The sequence below is a fragment of the Pelophylax lessonae genome (assembly GCF_965119305.1).
Source record: "Pelophylax lessonae genome assembly, chromosome: 7".
NCBI lineage: Eukaryota > Metazoa > Chordata > Amphibia > Anura > Ranidae > Pelophylax > Pelophylax lessonae.
In genome coordinates this window covers 175834076-175858180 of record NC_138774.1, presented here as the reverse complement: position 1 = coordinate 175858180, position 24105 = coordinate 175834076, and the positions used below count along the sequence as shown (strand labels likewise).

At 48.3% G+C, this 24105-nt stretch overlaps 1 protein-coding gene across 1 annotated transcript in view; it reads left to right on the top strand.

Moving 5' to 3' along the window:
* The first annotated feature begins 409 nt into the window (after window positions 1-409).
* Window positions 410-24105, top strand: part of LOC309559885 (carboxyl-terminal PDZ ligand of neuronal nitric oxide synthase protein-like) — a 217694-nt gene continuing 193998 nt past the window's right edge. The window contains exon 1 of the mRNA XM_082263318.1: window positions 410-568. Within this exon, the coding sequence (XP_082119444.1) occupies window positions 464-568 (105 nt within the window). The 5' untranslated portion in view covers window positions 410-463. The remainder of the gene's footprint in view (window positions 569-24105) is intronic.

The following is a 24105-nucleotide window of genomic DNA, read 5'->3' as shown; positions in this document are numbered from 1 at the left end:
AGACCACCTTCATCCCTGGGGATCTTCTGAAGACCACCTTCATCTCTGGGGATCTTCTGAATACCACCTTCATCTCTGGGGATCTTCTGAAGACCACCTTCATCTCTGGGGATCTTCTGAAGACCACCTTCATCTCTGGGGATCTTCTGAAGACCACCTTCATCTCTGGGGATCTTCTGAAGACCACCTTCATCCCTGGGGATCTTCTGAAGACCACCTTCATCTCTGGGGATCTTCTGAAGACCACCTTCATCTCTGGGGATCTTCTGAATACCACCTTCATCTCTGGGGATCTTCTGAAGACCACCTTCATCTCTGGGGATCTTCTGAAGACCACCTTCATCCCTTGGGATCTTCTGAAGACCACCTTCATCCCTGAGGATCTTCTGAAGACCACCTTCATCTCTGGGTGCAGTACCAGCACTGTTGAAGCCCCCAGTTATACACAAGCTGGGGGGGCGTTATGCCGGTGAGAAGTAGGTACAATCTGGTGGATGATGGATGTGACTCTCGAATTCCCCTGCATAATGAGGAAGCCTTCCAGCATGGCATTCACTTCCAAGCCAAGGTAACTTCTGCGCTGCCCACTGTCCCATGTGTCATCATCAACTTTGCCCACCTGCTCATGCATCATATACTGTTTCCTCCTATCTTCACCACCTACCATCCAATGTTCCTTGCTTCGCTTGTCTCTAACATTTACTGTACCCACTTACAGTCACCATTTACCACCATTAACTGTTCCCAACCATCAACTGTTCCCACCGGGCCTGCCCATCTCACATGCCATACTGAGCCTTTCCACCATAAGCTCCTAATATCTACTCTGCCCACCTTGCTTCACCTGTCAACATTTACTCCACCCAGCTACTGTCACCACCTAAGACTATCTATGGTAACCACTTAGTGCTTCCTGTCCTGACCACCTACTACCATCTACTGTGCCCACCTACCATTAACCACCCAGCACAACACTTTGTACCCAACTGCCACCACTTGCCCCTGACCACCTACTACTAACTAGTATGTCCACCTACCATTTTTTACTGTGCCCACCTGCTTCCATCTGCCATGACCATTTGCACTTGCCAGAGGTGCACTGAATGGAAATTTTAGTGCCGAAACCAAAAATTTAGGATGCACTTGGCTGAAACAGAAAATGACAGTTAAAAAAAATTATATATTTTTATATAAAATTGTATTATATTCAACGTTATAATTAATATTATGAATTTAAATGAATATGAATCACCCATTATCAGGAACTTTAGCACAAGAAAAGCTCAAGAAAAATGAATCTCTTTAACTTCTATGTATGCCCTCACACTGGTCCATTGTGCTTCCATTGTGGTATTAAAAATCTGGCTTGCTGCATTTTTGGTCAGTTAAAAAAAAAAAAAGCACCAAAAACACACCTCCCCATTGAAATGCATTGAAAACGCAGCAATAACGCACCTCTTAGTTTTTTGATGCGGTTTTTGAGTCTTATGACCTATGAAAAACACACCATAAGCACAGTAAAGTTGCAATAAAACTGTAATGCCTTTTGGGCACCTTTTTTCTCTATTGGCAAAATGCAGAAACCACCATTTTTGTCTGATATGTTCTGGCCGCTGAGATTTTGGTGCATTTTTACTTGCCACCATTCACTGTAGCCTCCTACAATCACCTAGTGTGCCCTCCTACTACCACCTGCCCTGGCCACCTCCCACTATCACATGCCCTGACTACCAACCACCGCCTACTCTGCCACCAACCACCATTTACTGTGCCCTCCTACCATAGTCTGCAGTGACTAACCAACTTCCATTTGCTAAGTGCACTTGCCATCACCTAGGGTGCGCCCCCCCCCCCCCCCCACACCACCTCGACCAACTGCCCTGATCACCTGGACGTATTCTGCAGTGCTGCACTGGGAATGCTAAACCAATTTAGGATTGCAAGCTCTCGCGAGCAAGGCCCTCAGAATCCTCTTGTATTGTAACCGTAATGTCTCCCTTTAGTTCAAAAAATGCTATGCTAACTGTTGGTGCTATAAAAATCCTGTGTAATACAATTAGTCTGTACCAGAGGAGCTTACAATCTGATATCCCCTCTACAAAGGCTTACCTAACTTTTATTATCTGTAATGTCCTATTAGAATTTTTATAGTTTTTTTTCCTCCTTGGTTAAATATTTACAATGTGCCTTATCCTGTAAAGACCACCCATTTCTCCATCTGCAGTAAATCAAGGACCTTCATGTATTTTCTATTGTGGTGGTCTTGTTCACATGATGTGAGACGTAAAGTTTGCATGAGAGGAACGGCACAAACTTTGCCCAGCACAAGTCATGAGGTCTGTGTGCTCTGACAGGCTGCAGAGTTCCATCTGTTGGTTATGAGGGCTCTCCGGAGTGTCTAGTCATTAGCAGGTCAGAGCTCTTCTCCTCTTGAATCACATGTTTGTGATTCAATCACATGTATAACAGCCAATTGGATTCATTCTGAGGTTTTTAAGGACATCTGGACAATGAAAGGAAGTGCCTGATTGGTTACTATGGGTCCCGGTGAACTTAGGCCTCGTACACACGCAACGATTATCGGCCGACCGATCGGTCGTCTTTTGTCCAGTGTTGTTGTGTTGGTTGAAATGTGCTCTAGACTGCACACAAATTTTCCCGGCCAACAAAAACCAACTTCAGAAGTGATGTCATGTGCTGGTTTACTTTCCGTGTGTTTTTTCTTCTCTGAGCATGCCCAGTCTTGCTCATCAGATTTTTTTCTGCTGAAATCTGTACTGACTGACGGAAAATCAGCCGTTGTGTTGACGGCCAACAAAAATTTTATAGCCTGCATACCAGATTTTATTCGGCCGAAAAATCGGAGTCGGTTGTCGAAAGCATCATACTAACAAGCCTAAAATCGGCGATCGGACGTTGGCCGAAAATTCACGGCCAACTATCGATGCGTGTGTACGAGGCTTTATTCTTCGTTTGTATTCAGCGAGGACTTTGGTCTGTTATTTTAACTGCAGGGTTACTTACTTGGCACTCTCATTAATATTCAGAAGAGGACAGAAGAATTTTGTTAGAAATAATTCGCCATGTCTAATTTACAACCGTCCACTGCTGGTAATTAATAATGTGATAACAGTGCCAACAGGACTGTGCATGCTGACATTTTACAGCTTACTCACCATGGGGTTCAACTTTTGGGAGATCTGATTCTGGGTCTGTGTGAGAGAGCGAGGGCCCAGTAATCTGCAGGCTTGTTCAGTGATCTGTGATTCATCTGAGGCCTGTAATACTGCAAAGTATTCATTGCACTGTTCCTGCCCCTCGGACATGGCAGCATGTGATCAGTGAGGATGCTTACTTGTCTTTAGATGGAGAAATCTAATGGTAGTCAGATAGGCTACAGAAGTCTTTGTGCTTGAAGCCAAAGCTTCAGTCTACCAGACTTGTACATTCCTCTGCCCTATTGTAGGCTTTGCATCATATCCCAAAGCAAGGGGGAAAAAAAGGGGGCTCTGCATGACCGTATAAATGCATAGCTGAAAAGTACAGCTGTAAAAGCTTTGTATATAGACTGCTTTTAACCTGAATGTAAATGTGATTGTATGGAAGGAAGCCACAGGTGGATCTCTCAGAATCTTAGTACTGACCAAATTCTGCTTGCACTTCCTCCTCGCTGGGAGTAGTGATCCACTGTGCTTGTATCTGTGTTGGTGGAAGGCAGGTCATTTCAGGTGATGTGCATGTCTATCCATATCTCAACCTGCTTCATATGAAGTTCAGACTCTGCAAGAGCTGTATATATCTGAAAAGAAAATCCAAAAGGCACAGCATTGCCATAAAACTATGTACAGTATCTCTCAAAAGTGAGTACACCCCTCACATTTTTGTAAATATTTTATTATATCTTTTCATGTGACAACACTGAAGAAATGACACTGCTACAATGTAAAGTAGTGAGTGTACATCTTGTATAACAGTGAATTTGCTGTCCCCACAAAATAACTCACACAGCCAATAATGTCTAAACTGCTGGCAACAAAAGTGAGTACACCCCTAAGTAAATATATCCAAATTGGGCCCAATTAGCCATTTTTCCCTCCGCGGTGTAATGTGACTCGTTAGTGTTACAAGGTCTCAGGTGTGAATGGGGAGCAGGTGTGTTAAATTTGGTGTTATCACTCTCACTCTCTCATACTGGTCACTGGAAGTTCAACATGGCAACGGACTCTGAGGATCTGAAAAAAAAAAAATTGATTTACATAAAGATGGCCTAGGCTATAAGAAGATTGCCAAGACTCTGAAACTGAGCTGCAGCATGGTGGCCAAGACCATACAACGGTTTAAGGATAGGTTCCACTCAGAACAGGCCTCACAATTGTTGACCAAAGAAGTTGAGTGCACATGCTCAGCGTCATATCCAGAGGTTGTCTTTGGGAAATGGATGTATGAGTGCTGCCAGCATTGCTGCAGAGGTTGAAGGGGTGGGGGGGGTTAGCCTGTCAGTGCTCAGACCATACGCCGCACACTGTTACAAATTGGTCGTCCCAGAAGGAAGCCTCTTCTAAAGACAATGCACAAGAAACCCCCGTACAGTTTGCTGAAGACAAGCAGACTAAGGACATGGGTTATTGGAACCATGTCCTGGGTCTGATGAGACCAGTATAAACTTATTTGGTTCAGATGGTGTCAAGTGTGTGTGACACAAACCAGATGAGGAGTACAAAGACAAGTGTGTCATGCCTACAGTCAAGCATTGTGGTGGGAGTGTCATGGTCTGGGGCTGCATGAGTGCTGCTGGCACGGAGGAGCTACAGTTCATTGAGGGAGCAATGAATGCCAACATGTACTGTGACATACTGAAGCAGAGCATGATCCCCCTCCCATCGGAGACTGGGCCGTATTCCAGCATAACGACCCCAAACACCCCTCCAAGACGACCACTGCCTTGCTAAAGAAGCTGAGGGTAAAGGTGATGGACTTGCCAAGCATGTCTCCAGACCTAAACCCTATTGAGCATCTGTGGGGAATCCTCAAATGGAAGGTGAAGTGCAAGGTCTCCAACATCCACCAGCTCTGTGATGCCATGGAGGAGTGGAAGAAAACCCCAGTGGCAACCTGTAAAGCTCTGGTGAACTCCATGCCCAAGAGGGTAAAGGCAGTGCTGGAAAATAATGGTGGGCACACAAAATATTGACGCTTTGGACCCAGCTTGGACATTTTTACTTAGGGGTGTGTACTCACTTATGTTGCCAGCAGTTTAGCCATTAATGGCTGTGTGTTGAGTTATTTTGAGAAGACAGCAAATTTACAGTTGGTGTCCTTTCACACGGAGCGGACCGTTTCTTGATTCGCTCCGGCACTTTTTTTTTTTTTTAACGGACACGGATGACACTTGTGTCATCCGGTCCGTATTACCGTTTATCATCCCATCCGTCTGCGGATGATAAACGGAGATTGTCAATGGGATTGCGGATGTCAGCGGATGACACAGCTGACATCTGTTTTTGCGTCCGTTCTGGTTTTTTTAAACGGAAGAAAAATAGGGTTCTCTTCCGTTCGAAAAAACGGAACTGATCTTAAAGGACGCAAATCGAATGTCAGCGGATGGACATCCGCAAACCCATTGACATGCATTATGTCCGTTTTTCATCCGCAAAAAAATGGGATGACATACGGACCGCCCGTGTGAAAGGACCCTTATACAAGCTGTATACTCCTCTACTACTTTACATTGTAGCAAAGTGTTATTTCTTCAGTGTTGTCACATGAAAAGATAGAATAAAATATTTACAGAGATGTGAGGGGTGTACTCACTTTTGTGAGATACTGTATGTCTCATCATTGCTAAACACCACATTGGTTGTTAAAATAACCTTTCAGTGCCAATTTTCCCTTTCCCCCATCATGAACTGATTGACTACATCCTAACCCTACTTTATGAAAGGCTTGGTGTCCTGGTCTTCTTGCACTGGATGAGTGCTTACAGGCCTGAGACTGTTTCTGTTTAAAAAAAAAAAAAAAGACTTTATAATGAGAGCTGTTTGTTTTAGGCTGTATATGAGCCAGTGTTTCTCTTCCAATGATTTTTATTGAAAAAAGGTTTTAAGTAAACATCGGGGTACAAAATGGTACAAGTATATATTAAACAATGGTGTAAGACCCCATTCACACTAGCGCGACTTGTCAGGCGACTTGGTCGCCTGACAAGTCGCGGTGGGTCGCTCGCCATTGAATAGCACAGGACCCGTTCTAATAGGAGCGACACAAGTCGCTCCGACTTAGAAAAAGGGTCCTGTACTACTTTGGGGCAACCTGGAGGCGACTTGCATTGACTTCAATGATATGAAGTCCGTGCATGTCGCGCCGAGGTCCGGGTGCACACTGTGCACCACGACTTCACAGGTCGCCCCAGCAAGTTGCGTCGCCCCTGTCTGAACGGGGTCTAATGTGTACATGATCAAAATTAACAAATGTAAAAAAAACAAAATAGACTAAAAGTTTTTATATAACCCAGCAACATCCACACTCATAGGACACCCAGTGTTAGGGGTGATTTATTCTTCCAACTAGTATTCCAGTGTTTCTCTTCTCCCTCAGTTTCTCTCCATCAGTCAGCTGATGTGACCCTAATGCTGATGCAGGGGAGGACCAAACAAGGATGCTGTGCAGGCGCCCAACTGCATGATGTCCTTGGTTGTTAGGACATCGGCGGCTAGAAGGTTGTAATGGTGCACGATGAAAACCTGAGTCTTTGAGTAACTAAAAAGCAGGCTTGATCCACCCACTGGCTTGTATAGAATTTGCGGGCAATTTTTTAGGCATTTTGCCAAGGCATCCCTGAAGAAACCTGAAAGCAACCCAGGGTGCTTGCCCCATTTTCAGGTTTTGCATTCACCCCTACTTTGAGAAATAAAAGCTGCAGTCCCATAGTTCACTACAGCTTGCCAAACAAAAATGTGTATTCACAAAGTGTAAACAAACAATCAGACCCCTTGGAACTGCAGCCAGTTAGGAAGATCTGTTATTGTCACATGACATGTCGACATTTAGCCATCTGGTTGGTTATGGATTGTGTTTTCACAATACACTCCAGTGAATTATAGGACCTAGACCATTTAATTCATACTCTAGGGGCGCTGGCCACATCTACTTCCTAGCCCAGCCTGTCCCTGATACTGCAGCCCTGCAGGAGAGAGGCCACGGCCTGATGGTTAAACGCTGTTCTGGATAGATAGTTTGATAAATGATTCTATGTCAGGCTGTATCTGTGCTGTAAATCCGTGGCTCTAGATGAACCATTGAATAAATGGCTTTATACTTAAGTCTGGTACACACTTACTGAAAATGGACAGCCCCGGTTGGTGTCACTGTATTGATCATCTGATATTAGTACAGTAATCTCCCCAGCTGAGTTATTTTGTTCTGACAGGGGGACTGAGAGCCATTGGCTGGATGTGCTGATCAGGAGCCGGTCGGCTGCTCTTTTTCCAGCATGCCCATCCAACAGAAGCTGGCTAAATGGCTGGCTTCTGTCAGACCTGCTGGCATACACATGGACGGTATGTTGGATGGTTTTTATTGAACTGGCCAATGTCTACCGAGATTTGGCCTGTGTGTACGGGGCTTTAGTTTGTTTCTAAGCTATAATCTAGTGCAAGCACGACAAACTGAAGTCCAAGGATGGGTCACAAAGGCAGATGGGCAGACAATCATACATGGGCTGCACTTTGATATCAATGTGCCCATCAGCGACATAAGTTCCATGATAAATGAAATATCTGCATATAAATCTAGCACAATAAAAACATAGCTTTCTCTTACGTCCTCCGACAGTCGCCGCCCCTTCATAATCTTCACCAATGGATAATTGACCTTTGCTCCGCAGGAGTAGCTAGGCAACAAGATTTGTTAATATCAAAGCTTTTAGCATATCACACCCCTAGGGGGCGGTCCCCTCAGTCAATACCTCCCTGCTTCCAGCATTCTCAACTCAGTTTTCAATTGCCTAGCTTAGGAGTAGCTGGCTGTTCCTGTGCTGGGGCTTTCAGTCTCAGCCTTCTATCCTCTTTTTGATTTTATTTCAAGTATTTTTCTCTTTCTTTTACTTAGCTGTTATTTTATCAGCATTAGTTTAGTTTTTCTTCAGATGAAGATGATCATGCGGAGCTGGGTCTCGGACTGGCCTCCCTGGATCCCAGGGCTGAGAGCCAGGGGTTTCCCCAGCCTGCCATCAAGCGTTCAGCTCAGGTTTCCCTGGCATATTGAACGACCCATCCCTGTTCGCTGCAGGGATGCTGCCTGTGAGGTGGCTACCTCACCGGACGCCATTTGCGGTTTCGCACCGCAGTCCACTGCGTCCTGGCTGCGACACTCCCTGTCCTCAGTACAGCGGTTTGGTCGCTAGAGAAGGCTCCCCACGCCATCCGGAATGGTAAGTACATTTCTATGTGGGGACCTGTCTGTTTGGGTGTCAGTCTGTGACTGTGTGACCCGCATGTCTGTGTAAGTGCTGAGCTCCCTGTCAGATTCCTGTGATAGCTGCCTTTCTGTGGGCTGCGGGGGGGGCTCTCCCGCTCTGCTGTGTGAGAAGTATGGGGCAGACTGGGCTCAGACATGCGGCGACCGCTGATGCGGCCCCCCATTTTTTTCGGCAAACTGTGGTGACCGGCCCTGTGGGGTACAGCGCGGTGTTTTGGCACCAAACGCCGCCATTTTGGCGGCGATCGCTCCTGCAAGCACATGTCGGCGCCATTTTCTTATTGCCTGCATTCCCTCAGCCAAGCGGCCATGTTTGTGAAGCCTTCATAGGCTATATAGGGCGGTCAGTCATTGCATCACTTCCTTTTTCACTGGAACAGCGATCGGTGGCAGCAGCTGTGTGCTCTCTCCAGGTTTTTACCTTCCTTATCCTGTATTTCCTTGCTCAGTGCTCCTTATCCCTGCGGGGGTCGGTACATACAGTAGTGTGCGGTGGGCTGCGCTCGCCGCGGTCTTAAAGGGGCAGTCCTTTATTTCAGTTGATACTGGGGCATGGATTCTCAGGATTGCAAGTTTCCTCCCACCCTGGTGGGGGGCCAAGGGGCTGCTGCATCCCCCGAGGGGGCTGATCTGGTTGCTGTTGTAGCGAACTTGGCTTCTCAGGTGCAGATGCTAATGGCTGATCGATCCGCAAAACGGCCCAGGTTATCTATTTCCTCTGATTCAGAGGGCGATGGGGCTGCTATGGCTGGAGTGCCCTTCTCAGGGTTTCGTTCATCTCTGGACCTTGTGGGGTCCGAGGGGGAGGCTGAGGTAGAAGGAGTTAATACTTCTCCCCCTGGCTCGCCTGAAGAGCTTGCACTCATGGATGAGTTGATTACTTCTATCAAGGAAACACTGCATCTGCAGGATGAACCATGTCCTCCTGCTTTGATGTCCTCTTATGGGATGAAAAGGAAACGCAAATCAGCGCAGGTTTTTCCCTGCCCTGCGGAATTTCAGCGAGCTGTTGATGAGCAATGGCGGAATTTAAAGAAGCCCTTTACTGTGCCAAGTAAGTTCAAGCTGCGTTATCCATTTACACCCACCACTGATGAGCGTTGGTGTGTGCCGCCTCAGGTGGATCACGCGGTGGCAGTTTTGAATAAATCTACTGCGATTCCTGCTGAGGATACCCCGGTGTTCCGGGACCCTACGGACAGGAGATTGGAGTCTCTGGCCCGTCATGCTTATACGGTTGCTGGTTCTATGCTGAAGCCTATTTTTGCTTCCATTATGGCAGCCCAAGCTATTGCGGATTGGACGCAGGTGCTCAGGCGCACCCTGGTGGCTTACTCTGCTCCGCCGACAACATTGTCTATGGTAGATCAAATTCATCAGGGTGTCATGTATTTGTGCGATGCGGACTTGGATTTAGTCCCTTTGGCTGCACGCCTCTCCAGTGTAGCGGTGTTGAACCGTCGCCTAATATGGCTGAAATGTTGGTCGGTTGACCAATCCTCTCGCAAGACTCTAGCTAATCTTCCCTACGCGGGATCTCTCCTTTTTGGCGAGTCTTTGGATACTCTGATAAAGGGAATTTCCGGGGGTAAGAGCACTCTCTTACCCCAAACTCACAAGAATAAGTTTGTTCGCGGTAAGAAGGATACCTCGTTTAGGCCCTCTCGGGGGTCCTTTCGTGCCTTTCGGTCGCAATACAAGGGCAAGCCCTTCAAGGGCCAAGGCTCCCAGAAGAAGCCGTGGGCAGGTAAGCAGAAGTCCGGCCAGTCCGGGTCCGCTGCCCATACCAATTCGGCCTGAAGGGGCGCCCTCACCCGGTTCTGGGGTGGGGGGACGTTTGCTCGGTTTTCTTCAACCCTGGCTGCCCGCGTTCGGGACAGGTGGGTTCAGGAAATCGTTCGATCTGGATACAAGATCGAGTTTCTCTCTCGGCCGGCGAGCAGATTTTTTTCCCTTAAATCTTCAGCTGTCTCCGGAGCGTTTGCAGGATCTGCACCTGGCGGTGCGGGACCTGCGGGCCCAGGGAGTGGTGGTTCCGGTGCCTCATCAGGACAGATTTTGGGGGTTCTACTCCAATCTGTTCACTGTGCCCAGAAAGGAGGGCAAGGTACGTCAGATTCTGGACTTGAAAGCTCTGAACCGCTTTGTGCGGGTTTGCAAGTTCCGCATGGAATCCCTGCGCTCAGTGGTGGCTGCCCTGAGTCCGGGGGAATTCATGGCCTCCATCGATCTGAAGGATGCGTACCTTCACATCCCCATTTTCAAGGGTCACCAGAGGTACCTTCGATTCGCCATTGCGGACGATCATTACCAATTCGTGGCGTTACCCTTCGGTCTCGCTTCGGCTCCGCGGGTTTTCACCAAGGTGCTTGCGCCGGTCCTGGCTTTATTGAGAGCCCAGGGCGTCTCTGTCTTGGGGTATCTGGACGATATCTTGCTTCGGTCTGCGACCAGTCAAGGCCTGGTGAACGACCTGTCCACCACGATGCAGACTCTGCAGGAGTTTGGTTGGACGATAAATTTTCCAAAATCAACGTTGTGCCCGTCGGTTCGTCTTCCCTACCTGGGGATGATCCTGGACTCTGCTCAAGCGAAGGTCTTCCTGCCGGAAGACAAGCTCCGGACACTTCGGGACGAGGTCAGGTCCCTCAGGGACACTCAGTGCTCGACCCTCCGGACATGTATGCGATGTCTAGGTCTAATGGTCTCGGCTTTCGAGGCGATTCCCTTCGCCCAGTTTCACACGCGGGGTCTTCAGGCGGAGATCCTGGCCAAGTGGGACGGGCGTCCGCAATCTCTGGATCGGCAGCTTTCGTTGAGCCGCCACACCCGAAGGGGTCTTTTGTGGTGGCTCCAGTCCCCGGCAGTGTCGGGGGGCAAGTCCTTTCGTCCTTTGTCGTGGACGGTGATCACCACGGATGCCAGCCTGTCGGGCAGGGGTGGTGTTCTGGGCGTTCTGTCCGCCCAGGGAACTTGGTCGGAGGAGGAATCCTCCCTTCCGATCAACATTCTGGAATTGCGAGCGATAAAACTTTGCCTTCTGCATTGGTCGTAACGGCTTCAGGGCCGTCCGGTTCGGGTTCAGACGGACAATGCCACAGCGGTTGCCTACATCAACCATCAAGGGGGCACCAGGAGTGCCCGTGCTGCTCGGGAAGTAAACGGCATTCTGTCGTGGGCCGAGACACACGTCCCGGCGATAACGGCTGTGCACATTCCGGGGGTGGAGAACTGGCAGGCGGATTATCTGAGTCGCCAGACTCTGGACCAGGGAGAATGGTCCCTTCACCCGGATGTCTTCCAGAAGTTGTGCGCGAAGTGGGGTCTTCCGGATGTGGACCTGTTCGCGTCTCGTCTGAACAACAAGGTGGAAAGGTTCATGGCAAGGACGCGCGATCCTCAGGCAGACGCCTCAGAGGCGTTAGTGGCGCCTTGGCATCAGTATCGTCTGATGTATGCCTTTCCACCGATTTGGCTGCTTCGCAGATTGGCCTCGGAACCGCACACAGTGATTCTGGTGGCACCGGACTGGCCTCGCCGGTCTTGGTACGCAGACCTCGTAAATCTGGCAGTCGACGCTCCGTGGCGCCTGCCGCTTTGAGAAGACCTTCTGTCTCAAGGGCCGATATTCCATCCTGCTTTACAGTCGCTGGCTTTAACGGCCTGGCTGTTGAAAGCCAGGTCCTGAAGGATAGGGGTCTCTCCCCTGAGGTCATTCCCACTTTGATCAAGGCTAGAAAAGCCTCTTCGGGAAAAATTTACTACCGTACTTGGAAAGCGTACTTTGCCTGGTGTGAGTCCAGGGGGTATTCCCCTCGCTCATACTTGGTGTTGAGAGTGTTGGCTTTCCTCCAAACTGGAGTGGACCAGCGTTTGGCGCTGGCCACAATTAAGGGTCAGATTTCTGCGCTGGCCGTTCTTTTTCAACGCCCTGTGGCGTCTAATTCATTGGTTAGCACCTTTGTTCAGGGGATGCGACATTTGGCCCCTCCTAGGAGGGAACCTTTGCCTGCATGGGACTTGAACTTGGTTCTGTCCGTGTTACAACAGGCTCCCTTTGAAAAGATCAGGGAGATCTCGTTGTCTCTGTTGTCCAAAAAGGTTGCCTTTTTGGTGGCGATCACTTCCGCTCGCAGGGTGTCGGAGCTGGTGGCTTTGTCCTGCAGCTCTCCCTACTTGGTGATTCACTTGGATAAGGTGGTCTTGCGACCTAACCCATCTTTTCTTCCGAAAAGGATCTCAGAGTTTCACCTGAATGAGGACATTGTCTTGCCTTCGCTTTGCGCGAAGCCTAAGCATCAGGGCGATCAGGGTTTACCTGTCATCGACTAAGTCCTTTCGCAAGTCGGATTCCCTATTCGTCCTTCCAGAGGGACCTCGGAAGGGCATGGCGGCGTCGGCTGCTACCATTGCCAAATGGATCAGACAGACAATTGTGCAAGCCTATGCTTTGAGGGGGAAGGTTCCTCCTTTCCCTGTGAAGCGCACTCTACCAGATCTCTGAGTACGTCTTGGGCCTATCGTCATCAGGCTTTTGTGGCCCAGGTGTGTAAGGCGGCGACTTGGTCGTCTGTTCACACCTTCTCCAAATTTTACAAAGTGGATGTTCAGGCATCGGCAGATGCTTCCTTTGGCCGTAAAGTTCTTAGTGCGGCAGTGCTTTAGGGTCCCTTGTTTGGGCCCTTGGCTGTTGGGGTGTTTTTACCCCTGGGTTACTTGTTCTTCCTGGGTTGTTGCTCCTGTTGAGCACGTTTTCCTGTTGCCAGGTTGGTTCTCTTACCTTGGTAAGGTTCCTTTCTCTGATGTGGGTACTGCGTTGCTTTATGCGCGGCTGCGTTTTTTTCCCACCCCCTCATGTCTACACTGCTCTGGGACGTCCCATTGGTGAAGATTATGAAGGGGCGGCGACTGTCGGAGGACGTAAGAGAAAACTGAATTTTTGTAAAATCTTACCGTAAAATTCCTTTCTCTGAGTCCTCTGACAGTCGCCGCCCCCGCCCCTCTTTTGGGATTTGTTTATGTACTCTACTGCTATGCTACTGAAACTGAGTTGAGAATGCTGGAAGCAGGGAGGTATTGACTGAGGGGACCGCCCTCTAGGGGTGTGATATGCTAAAAGCTTTGATATTAACAAATCTTGTTGCCTAGCTACTCCTGCGGAGCAAAGGTCAATTACCCATTGGTGAAGATTATGAAGGGGCGGCGACTGTCGGAGGACTCAGAGAAAGGAATTTTACGGTAGATTTTACAAAAATTCAGTTTTTTCTTTACAGACTGAAGAATACAACAGTAATGTCCATAAAGCTGGATATGCACTATCCTACTTTTGTGGTTTGATTTCCTTCAGATTTACCTTTTCTATGTAGTGCAAGGGCCTGCCAGATTGCATACAAATTGAAAGTGTTTAGGTTTCACCTCATATTATATGGTTTTGGTAAGTCTAAAGGAAAAAGTCTTCAAAAAATCTTATAGTGTGTATGGCCCATTATTCTCAGCAGCACGGGTCTACCACACCTTGTTGCATGTGCCCCACCCCAAGTGATTAGAGGAGAAAGTAGATGGCTCAAGTGACCTCCTATCCTAACCTGCAGCTCATGTGACATATTAGTTTTGAAAGGATGCACCCATGACCACCTTTTACAGTTGACTACTGCATGAATGGCTGTTCACATAGATTTGTGAAAGGCTGTTTGGAGGTGGCTTTTTAACCCTTTAATAGCTGGAATAATCAAGGTACTGTATAACCTGACTGAACAAAAACACTTTACAGTATACAAGCCCTTAAAGGGGGCAAACTGGGGTATGGGACAATTCAATAATGTTGTGGTAAAGTGGACCTGGTATGCAGGGAGTAGGAGCTGACACCCTTGCCTCAGACGTGATGGCTCATGTTTGATCTGATTTGGCAGCTGCACTTTTGGCAAACCTGATGGTGCCCCATCCTCCTCCATGATTTCTGTGTGTTATTTCAGTGGAAGCTCTGAGAATGACTGTCAAAAGCATTTTGTGCAGAGTCCTTCTAAGGTTCTTCCAACTCTTTGATTGGCAGAATGGGGAAAGCAGCAACTGGTTGACAGCCTGTCCCTCAAGGATTACATATTGTGGCAATACATATTGTGGCAAAGAGATTCTAAGCAGCATGCTGTTTGACACCACTGTTCAGTGCCTCTGGGTGGACATTTGGCTGCATCTGGTGTATAATTCAGTGGCTCTTGATTGACTATTCCATTATTCATTCAATATTTAGGTTGCTTCGGGGCTTTAGTGAACGGTTGGATAAAAGGTTCTGTATATTTAGGGTGTGTATGTGCTATAATCTAGCACGTGGGTGCCCAACCCATTGCCCTCTAGGTGTTGAGTAACTTCAAGTCCCATTAGGCATTGCAAGGCTGACACTAACATGACTCCCAAAGGCAGAGGCATGACAGTACTTGTAGTTCTGCAGCAGCTGGAGGGCCACAGGTTGAGCACCCATGATTAGTGCCTCTGGGTGGACAGTTGGTTTAAATAGCTTTATATTATTTAGGCTCTGCCTGGAGTATATCCCAATGGATCTTGCACAGTTGGCTAATGGTTCTCAATTTGGGCTGTAAACCAGTGGTTCTGGATGGAAAGTTGAATAAATGGCTACATATTTCGTCTGCAGTTGGGCCATTAGATGAGTCACATGGCACCACCTAATAGTCAAATTTTGGATTTGTGATCATAATCTCTATTATAATTGGATTATTGGCACACAGTCTGTCACATTCTGCCTTCTTACTGTCTCCTATTGCAATCCCCCCTCTTCGCTGTCTTTTATTAACAGACTATAAATATCCTGTCTGGACAAAGGTTTTTGTGCCACCTTGTTAAGCGACGGTTCATTAATCGATGTCAGGAATTGTTTTTTTTTTTTTTTGTCTGCTTTTGTCCCCAAGGATTGCTCCTCCGACATTGGGTTGGTTGCTATGAGTACATTACAGAGTCTGTGTGTTAGCTGGCACCAGTCCCTGCTATGAAGGTTCTTCTAGCTAGGCTGAAAAAAATTAATATAGAGAATTCAACTCCCTAGTCTGGCATATCATCTTCTTCTGACCTTGGAATGTTCAGCTCCAGGCAGAGTGTTTTGGCACATTGGCTACTGATTTGAATCCTACCCCACTGGAAAAATGGGGCTTGTAAAGCTTCATTAACTATTGGCTGTAGCTCACCAGCGCATAAAGCAGGTTGTTTGAGTTTGGGGCATTATTGGATTCCACATTATCCTAGGAATACACCTGTCTGCTTGGAAGTGTGACCCTTTTCCTCTTCTAATTACGGATGTGAAGGCTTGGCGTTCAGCCTCTTGTGGATGTGCCGCTCTGATCTGGCTACGTTTCTGCTACCAGACATTCCTGGGTGTGGTGGGGGTAGCTCCGTCTGTGTTCTTTGTACACTCTGTATAGATAGGGTCCAGCATTGTTCCTGACCATCTGTTACCATGGCGCATTAATCTGCCAGCCTCTCCAAGGGGCCGCACACGCCTGGCTCCTCAGCTTGGGAGCTGTGCCACTTTTAGCAAACTTTTCTCTTGTGCAGGGCAGTCGCATCACTTAAGAATAACAGGGTCACTTAATTATCTTCAACCTACTGCCGTTCTTGAGGCTTCCTGAAACCCTCATTGAAAAGACGACGCCATTAATAGAACTAATGCGGCCATATAAAAATAACAGAGAAATGTGAAAATATACAGTGAATATTTATTTAGTCAGGACATCCACTGCTAATGCTGTGTAAAAAATGACACGACATGACATTAAATGGCTTTCAGCAAAAGTGATTTCTGTGATATTTAAATCGCTCTTCGCTTTTCGTGATGATATAAATAAGGCTTATTGAAGAGGCGAGCGCAGAAAGTGATGTAAACCCACAGTGGAGTTTCTGAGAAATGTTATAATTTTCATAGCGGTGACTGCAGGAACGCTGACACATTGCTCCATAGCAGGAATCCGCACCTGAATCTAATCTGTTCTAACATGTCAGGTGAGCGCCGCACGCTCCACAGGAGGGAGAAAAACTGCAGCGTTATCAGACAAACTTCTGCCGGGCTGGGGGGGGTGTAAGGTTTGGCCTCATTACAAGAGCAATTCTTTCTCATAAACTTCAAAAGATGAAGAAGAATAATGCGGTAAATTCTCAGTGAGTCACAAATTGGGTTAGTGTAACTGAATGTGAATATTTTTTTTTTGCTCTTTACATATTTGAAGTCCCATATTTTCATACAAACTTTACAGTCTCCCCCTGATGCCTGTTTTTGTATAACTGGGACTGCAGTCAGCATGCCAGATAAACAAGTGCTGAGATTACAGCAAAAAAACATTTTTTTTGTTTATCCTTTACATGCATTTTGCTTTACTGTTCTTATTTTACAATGCGGATTTATCAATGGATGGCACCACTAAGCCAGGGGTCTCCAAACTTTCAAAAGAAGGGCCAGTTTACTGTCCTTCAGACTTTAGGGGGGCCAGGCTGTGGCCAGTGGGAGTACAAAAGGTCCCGACGCCAGAGGGGGGAAAAAAAAATACAACACAAGTCCTGCCGTTTTGTCAGTGGGAAGAATTGTGCCCATTGTTGGTATCAATGGATGAAATATTGTCCCAAGGGTCATATAAAAGCAAGCAAAGGGCTTCTGTTTGGAGACCACTGCACTAAGCAGAAAGCTAAGCCTGTAAATGTAATGGGAAAATCTAGCCACCCCTGTGTATGTGTGGTTAGCAAATTAAAACAATTTTATTAAATTGTCTTTTTAAGTGGTCCCCTTTACAGAAATGTAAAGGTGAACACTGTACACCCCTCCTAGTCCCCACTGTACTTTACCTCTAGGGATGCTGAACTGTCAGCTTCCATGTAGCTGGTCCAGCATTCTGGGGATTTGACATCTCAGCTCTTCCCCCTCTTTCCAGGACAGATTAGAACAGCCTATTTCAACCAGGGTGTCTTGGGGTTTCTTCATGGGTGCCTTGGCAAAATGCCTAAACATTGTATACAAGCCAGTGGGTAGATCAAGCTTGCCTTTTTTAGTTACACAAAGCAACAGGTTTTCATTATGAATTATGACTTTTTTAGACACTGGCATCCTAACAACCAATGACCTCATAAGTTAATAAGGAGGATGTCTGTCACCATCCTTGTTTGACCCTCCTGTACCCCTCTCCTTCAGCATTGAGGTGACATTAGCTGACTGATGGAGAGAAAATGAGGGAGAAGAGAAACATTGGAATACTAGTCAGTACCAGTGTGCAAAAGAGTATTTGCTTTGGAAGAGTAAATCGCCTCTAGTTTTGGATAGTGTGTGTGTGTGTGTGTGTGTGTGTGTGTGTGTGTGTGTGTGTGTGTGAATGTTGCTGCATTATGTAAAAACTATTGACCAATTTGCTTGAAATCCAGAAGCCAGTTTTTTTCGCGCATACCGAATGGCTGACTTCTGTCGGACTAGCTGCCATACACACGGGTCCAATGGCGTCCAGTTTTTAATGAACCGGCTGATGTTGCCCGTCCTTAGACCAGTTTGTGCTTTGTTTACTTCTTCTGAGAGATATTAAAGGAACACTCTAACCACCATTACCACTTCAGTGATTTGAAGTGGTCATGGTGGTAGGAGTCAGAAACCCTGCACATGCTGGGATATTTTTAAATATGTGCTGGGGGTTAGTTGCACCCCTAGCACATGTGACGAAATGCTGGCGGAGAGTATGAGGAGCAGTGCTAGAGGAAGCATTTAGAGCCAATGCTTCCTGTATCTCTCTCACAGGCGGACTGCATTTGATATCACTCTGCCTGTGACAGGATGGAGCTGGAACTATACAGGAAGCATTGGCTCCATTCTGTCACAGCTGACACAGACAGCCGGGATATCGCCCGTCACTTGGGGGTGTCCGGAAGATACCCGCACCTTGTGGGAGACTTGGGATGTCTGGCGACAAGACACCTGCCGCAGTGTAGCCCAGGCACCAGGCTGCTAATTCTAGTCGCCAATGCGACCTGGCGCCTGGGGTTTGTCGAACCCTGTATTAGGATACATTTTTACATTTTAGAATGGGGCATCTCGAGACTGTCCATAATTTTGAAGTATGCCTCAACTGAAAAAAGGTTGAGAAACACTGGATTAGAGCAATGCTCTGTGACGGTGCTGACCAATGAGAAACCTGCTGGTCCATCGCAGAAGCACTGCACAGAGAAGAGGGAGAAAAGCAGGAATTTCAAATCCCTGGGCTGCTGGACTGGCTGTGTAGGTACTGACGCGCAGTTCCCCCCCGGAGGTGAGTACTACAGGGACCAGGGGGGTGGGGAGGGTGTACGGTGTTCAGCTTTTTATTTATTTGTTTCCACTTGCGAACTTGCCAGTAAGGCTCCTTTCAGACGGCCGCTCCGCTGCTTAAGTCCGCTGCGGGACTTTTTTTTTTTTTCCACGGAGCGGATGACATTTCTGTCATCCGCTCCGTGTGCCCGCATATCATCCCATCCGTTTGCGGATGATATGCGGACATAATGTAAGTATATGGCACTGCGGATGTCAGCGGATGACACCGCTGACATCCGATTTTCCTTCCTTTCCGTTTTTTACACGGATGGAAAAATGGGGTTCTGTTCCATTCGTAAAAACGGAACAGAACTGAAAGGAGGAAAATCGGATGTCAGCGGATGGTAATCCGCTGACATCCGCAGTGCCATTCACTTACATTGATGTCCGCAAATCATCCGCAAAAAAATAGGATGATTTGCGGACACACGGAGCGGCCGTGTGAAAGGACCCTAACACACTTCTTGTATTAGGGTGCCCCCACTCTGGATGAATGCCCACAAAAGGCACAATTTGACAGCCGCATTGTCAGTCTCAGAGCCGGTTCACACTACCACGACCAGAAAGTCGCCCCCTGACTTGAAGAGACTTGTTTAGAGACTTGGAAGAGACTTGTGCACTACTTTGAAGAGACAGGCGACTTTGTCTGTGTGGAATGCCTGGGTAATCTTTCTTCTTCCTGGAAAGTCTGATAACAAGTCGTGTCAATTAAGATAAGGAGGCGACTCCCATTGAAGTATATGGGACAGTCGGATCACAGGTCGCCTCAAAGTAGTACAGGACCCTTTTCTGAAGTCGGAGCGACTTCAGTAGTGCCAATTAAGACGGCACTGATTGATTAACATTGCTTTTGTTATGTCAAGCGACCTGGGGCTACACAAGTCGCCTCACAAGGCGTGCTAGTGTGAATGGGCTCTTAGGGAAGGAGAGTGTTTAAATGTATTAGAAGATTTAAATACACAAACAGTTTGACGCCAAACTCCAGCTCACACTTTTAAGTCCGTTACAGCAAACATTTTTTTGCTTGTTGGGATCAAGGTTTTACTTCAATAAATTATTGACCATTGTAAGCACCCCTGTTCGTGGTAAATGGTTTGTCTTGCAAACTGATACACCTGGAAGAGAGTTTGTGCTTTTGAAAACAGACTTATTGGCTGGATCACTAGATGAAATTATAAGCAAGGCAATGCAGACATCACATCTTAGAATGAAAGGTGGGGCTAGGGCATAATATGTCACCACCCCACCACCTATGGGATCTTGGCAGACAATAGAAAATGCTAGAAGCTGCAAAGGAAAATACCAGTGATTGGTATATGAGTTGACAGTTGTCCAAGAAAACAGTCCTTGGGCACGAGCTGTCACCTATAAAGAGTGAGCATGCGTCTAACAAGCAGTTGGCATGGAGAACCAGAAGTAAGCACATCCCACCCTCCCACGCCTGTCTTGGCCTTTTTATTTTGAGGTGTGTCCCTTTCTTTGAAAGGGGATGTTAAAGGAGTTGTAAAGTCAAAAGGTTTTTTATCTTGAGGCATTCTATGCATTAAGATAAAAATCCTGTGTGTAGCAGCTGCCCCAGCACCCCCTAATACTTAACCTGTGCCCCATCCCTGCTCAGCGATGTCTGGGACTCTCTATCCCGATTGGCTGAGACACAGCAGCGGCACCATTGGCTCTCAGTCAGTTAGCCAATCAGTTCTTTGCGTGTGCTTACGCTCAGGCCCATGTTGAAACCTCTGAAGAAAACAAGGACATGACAAACTCTAGCTTCCCTGGAGAAACTTCTAGCGTAGCATATTCTTGGAATCTTGCCAGACTTTGTTCATGCTGCTCTTCTGTGCTCTCATGAGGGCATCTACCATTCTGGAAGAGCAACTTAAATCCGCAAACCTTCAGCTCTCAAAATTCAGGCCGCTAACTTGAGCTTCTCCAGAGCTGGATGGAGAATTTGACCTTGTGCCACTGTCTGGCAACTAAGAAGATTTGTACTAGGTGTCTGAGATCCAAATAGTTTGGTGATATAAATAGTTTGGTGCATATCCACTGTTGAAGACAAAATCCCCGGAAACGGTATCTTCTCCACTGAGCTACTCCATACCAGGACAAGAGAGACCATGGTCCCGATAGTCACCAGGCATACAGACGCTGACAGGTGAAGAGGAAGACCAGAACAATTCAGTACCTTAAGCTTCATCTTCTATGAACAAATGTAGTGAATGAGTACTTCCTTCAAGGCCACATCATCTTCGAATGTAAAAGTAATGTACCTGACCAATCCTATAAAAGGGACACATTTACCAAAAGGGGTGACTCCAAATGCTGGAGACCATCCTCTACCCAAGGGCATATCTTTGACATCTGCTGTGAAAACATGCGTTTTGCTCAATTCTTCTAGCATGAGCTGTAATTCCATCACCATAGGGAAATTGCAAAGCGGTCTTTGGAGGCACTTGGAATACTTCTTTTTTGTAAATTCGTTTATTGAAACAGAGAAATAAGGCACATAACAAGCCACCAGATAAACACCGTAACCAGTAACAGCGTAAATTTAGGAAACATAGCTCTCGACTGATACAGACATCATGGAGTAACAGGATAATAACATAGTGGAACTTGGGGGCATACAGCCCCTGATATTCAAACACAAGCATTCCGACCCCCTAGAACCCAGCCCATACGGGAATATGATACTAAGTGTATAGTCAGGGGGGCGTGTCCAAGATGGCGACTTGAGCAGACGTGCCTGCTGAGAGCTCCGAGAGCGATTTATCCTGACTGTACTCCGTGACTCCTTTTCCTACTTACCTTGGCCGTTTCGGTCCTCTGCATGCCCAGCCGATCATCCGCCCGACCGCAGCGGGCGAAGAAGCTCCGTTTTCCGCAGCCGGTGCAGTCCCCCGAGGCGCCCGCTCCCGCGCAGACTAGGCCGCAGCTGCCTTGCCCTTCCTGCAAAATGGCCTCTCAGATGGAGCAACACCCTGCTGCCGAGGTCCCGCTGCCTGGCATCCCGGAGGTCATGGCGGCCATAGTGGCCTGCCAGACGGCACTCACCACGAGGATCGAGGCGGTGCAACTGGATGTCTGTCTGATGCGGCAGGACTTTGACAAGATCCGGTCCCGTCTCACGGAGGTGGAGCAGCGTGTTGGCCCGGTGGAGGATGTGGTGGCTGAACATACGGCCTCCCTGCGGGTCCTGCATACCAAGGTGAGGGCCCTGGAGTTCCGCGCTGAGGACGCCGAGAATCGCAACCGGCGCAACAACCTCCGGATCGTGGGACTCCCGGAGGGGGCGGAAGGTAGGGACCCGACGCTGTTCGTGGAGGAGCTGCTCCAGTCCTTGCTGCCTGCGGCCCGCTACTCCCAGCATTACACCGTAGAGCGGGCTCACCGGGTCCCTCCTCGCCCGGGCCCGGAAGGCTCCCCCCCTCGCACTCTGATCCTTAGACTGCTGAATTTCAGGGACCGGGATGAGACCCTGCGGGCGGCTCGGGCGGCGGGGTCTCTGTCTTACCAGAATGCCAAGCTCATGATCTTCCCAGATTACACCGTGGAGACACAGAAGCAGCGCCGTTCCTTTGATGCTGTCAAGGCTGCGCTCCGGTCTCGGGGCATCAAGTATAATATGCTGTTCCCGGCTAAACTCCGAGTGATTGATGGTGAATCTACACGTTTTTTCACGGATCCTAGAGATGCATCGGACTGGCTGGAGCGCCTTCCCCCCCGTGGCTGAGTGGGTATCTGTTGCCCAGCGTTGTTTACATCGCCTATATGTCACCGCTGGCTTGTTTGCTCTACCCTTCCTGGTTTTTTCCATAAGCCCTGGCTGCCATGTTGGCGGTGACTTGCACCACCCCTGTTGGATTGATTGTGGCCCTGCCCCTGGACGCCCAGGGATTGCTGTCTGCACCTGCGGTCGAATGAATGGCTGACTGCCTTGAACTCATTGGACCTACAGATTTGGATCCGGTTTGTGATGCTCTCGGCTGCACCATGCAGCTGCACTTGACTGGTACCGGTTGTGCCTGCCTTACCTGAGAGCCCGTTGGCCCTTGGTATCACGTCACCTTTTTGACTTGTTTGTTGTGGGGTGTTAGGGGATCCATGCCTGCCCTTGTTTTTGGGTCTGGCGGGGTGGGGGGGGGGGGACCGTGGGTTGTTTTGTTCTGACTCGCATGCTGCATTTTTTTTTGTTGTTCATTTTTGGATAACCTGCGAGCTCAGGGGTTTGTATGTACAAGGTTTTGTTTTTCTGGTTGCTCTTTATTTTGTGCCTGGTGTGGCTCCGGCCCTCTGTGGGACCCTTGAGGGGGTCTGGATGGTGTGCGGGTGGCCTGGCCCCCCGGCTTTCGGTGGAGTGGTGGTGTGGGCCTATCCTTCCTTACTGGTCCCCTTGGGTGATAATGGCGAAGGTTGATGTGATTTCCTGGAATGTGCGGGGTATGAACTCTGCGGTTAAACGCTCCTTGGTTTTTACCTTTCTGCGCAGGTATGCCCCGCACATTTGTGTGTTGCAGGAAACCCACCTGTTGGGATCTCGTACTCGGGGTCTTAGGCGGGCCTGGGTGGGCGCCCACTATCACTCCACGTACTCATGCTACGCCAGGGGGGTTAGCGTCCTCGTGCATCGATCCCTGCCTTTTCGGCTGCTGGAGGTTAGGACTGACCCGGCCGGGAGGTATGTGCTGCTACATGCTATCATACATTCTGTGCCCTTTTTGTTGGTGGGTCTTTACTTGCCTCCTCCGGTTGATCATGCCTTCCTCTACACTCTTATGCAATTGATTGTCTCGTATGATGTGGTTAATGTGCTATTGCTGGGTGACTTTAACATGTCTCCCACTCCGGATCTGGATCGCCTTCACCCTCCCTCGGTCTGGTCTGACGCCTTGGCCCGTTGGATGTCCACCTTTTCTCTGGTGGATGTCTGGCGGAGCTTACACCCGTCGGATCGGGCGTTTACGTGCCACTCGGCCTCTCATCGGACTTTCTCCCGCATAGATTTGGCGCTGGCCTCTATGGAGGTTGTTAAAATGGTTGCGGCTGCCTCTATTTTGCCCCGAGGCATCTCTGACCATGCTCCCTTATTGCTTTCTCTCCGGTTGTCTGATGGGAGGCCGAGTGGAGGGTGGCGGCTGTCTAGATATTGGATATCGGAGCCCTCTATTGTGGAAGTTATGCCGGCTGAATTGTCCACTTTTTGGTCGCGCAATCTCGAGCACCCTGACCCTCTGGTCCTTTGGGATGCCTTCAAGGCCTGGTTGAGAGGAGTGTATATTACCCGTATTGCGGCAGCTCGCAGGAATTCTGTG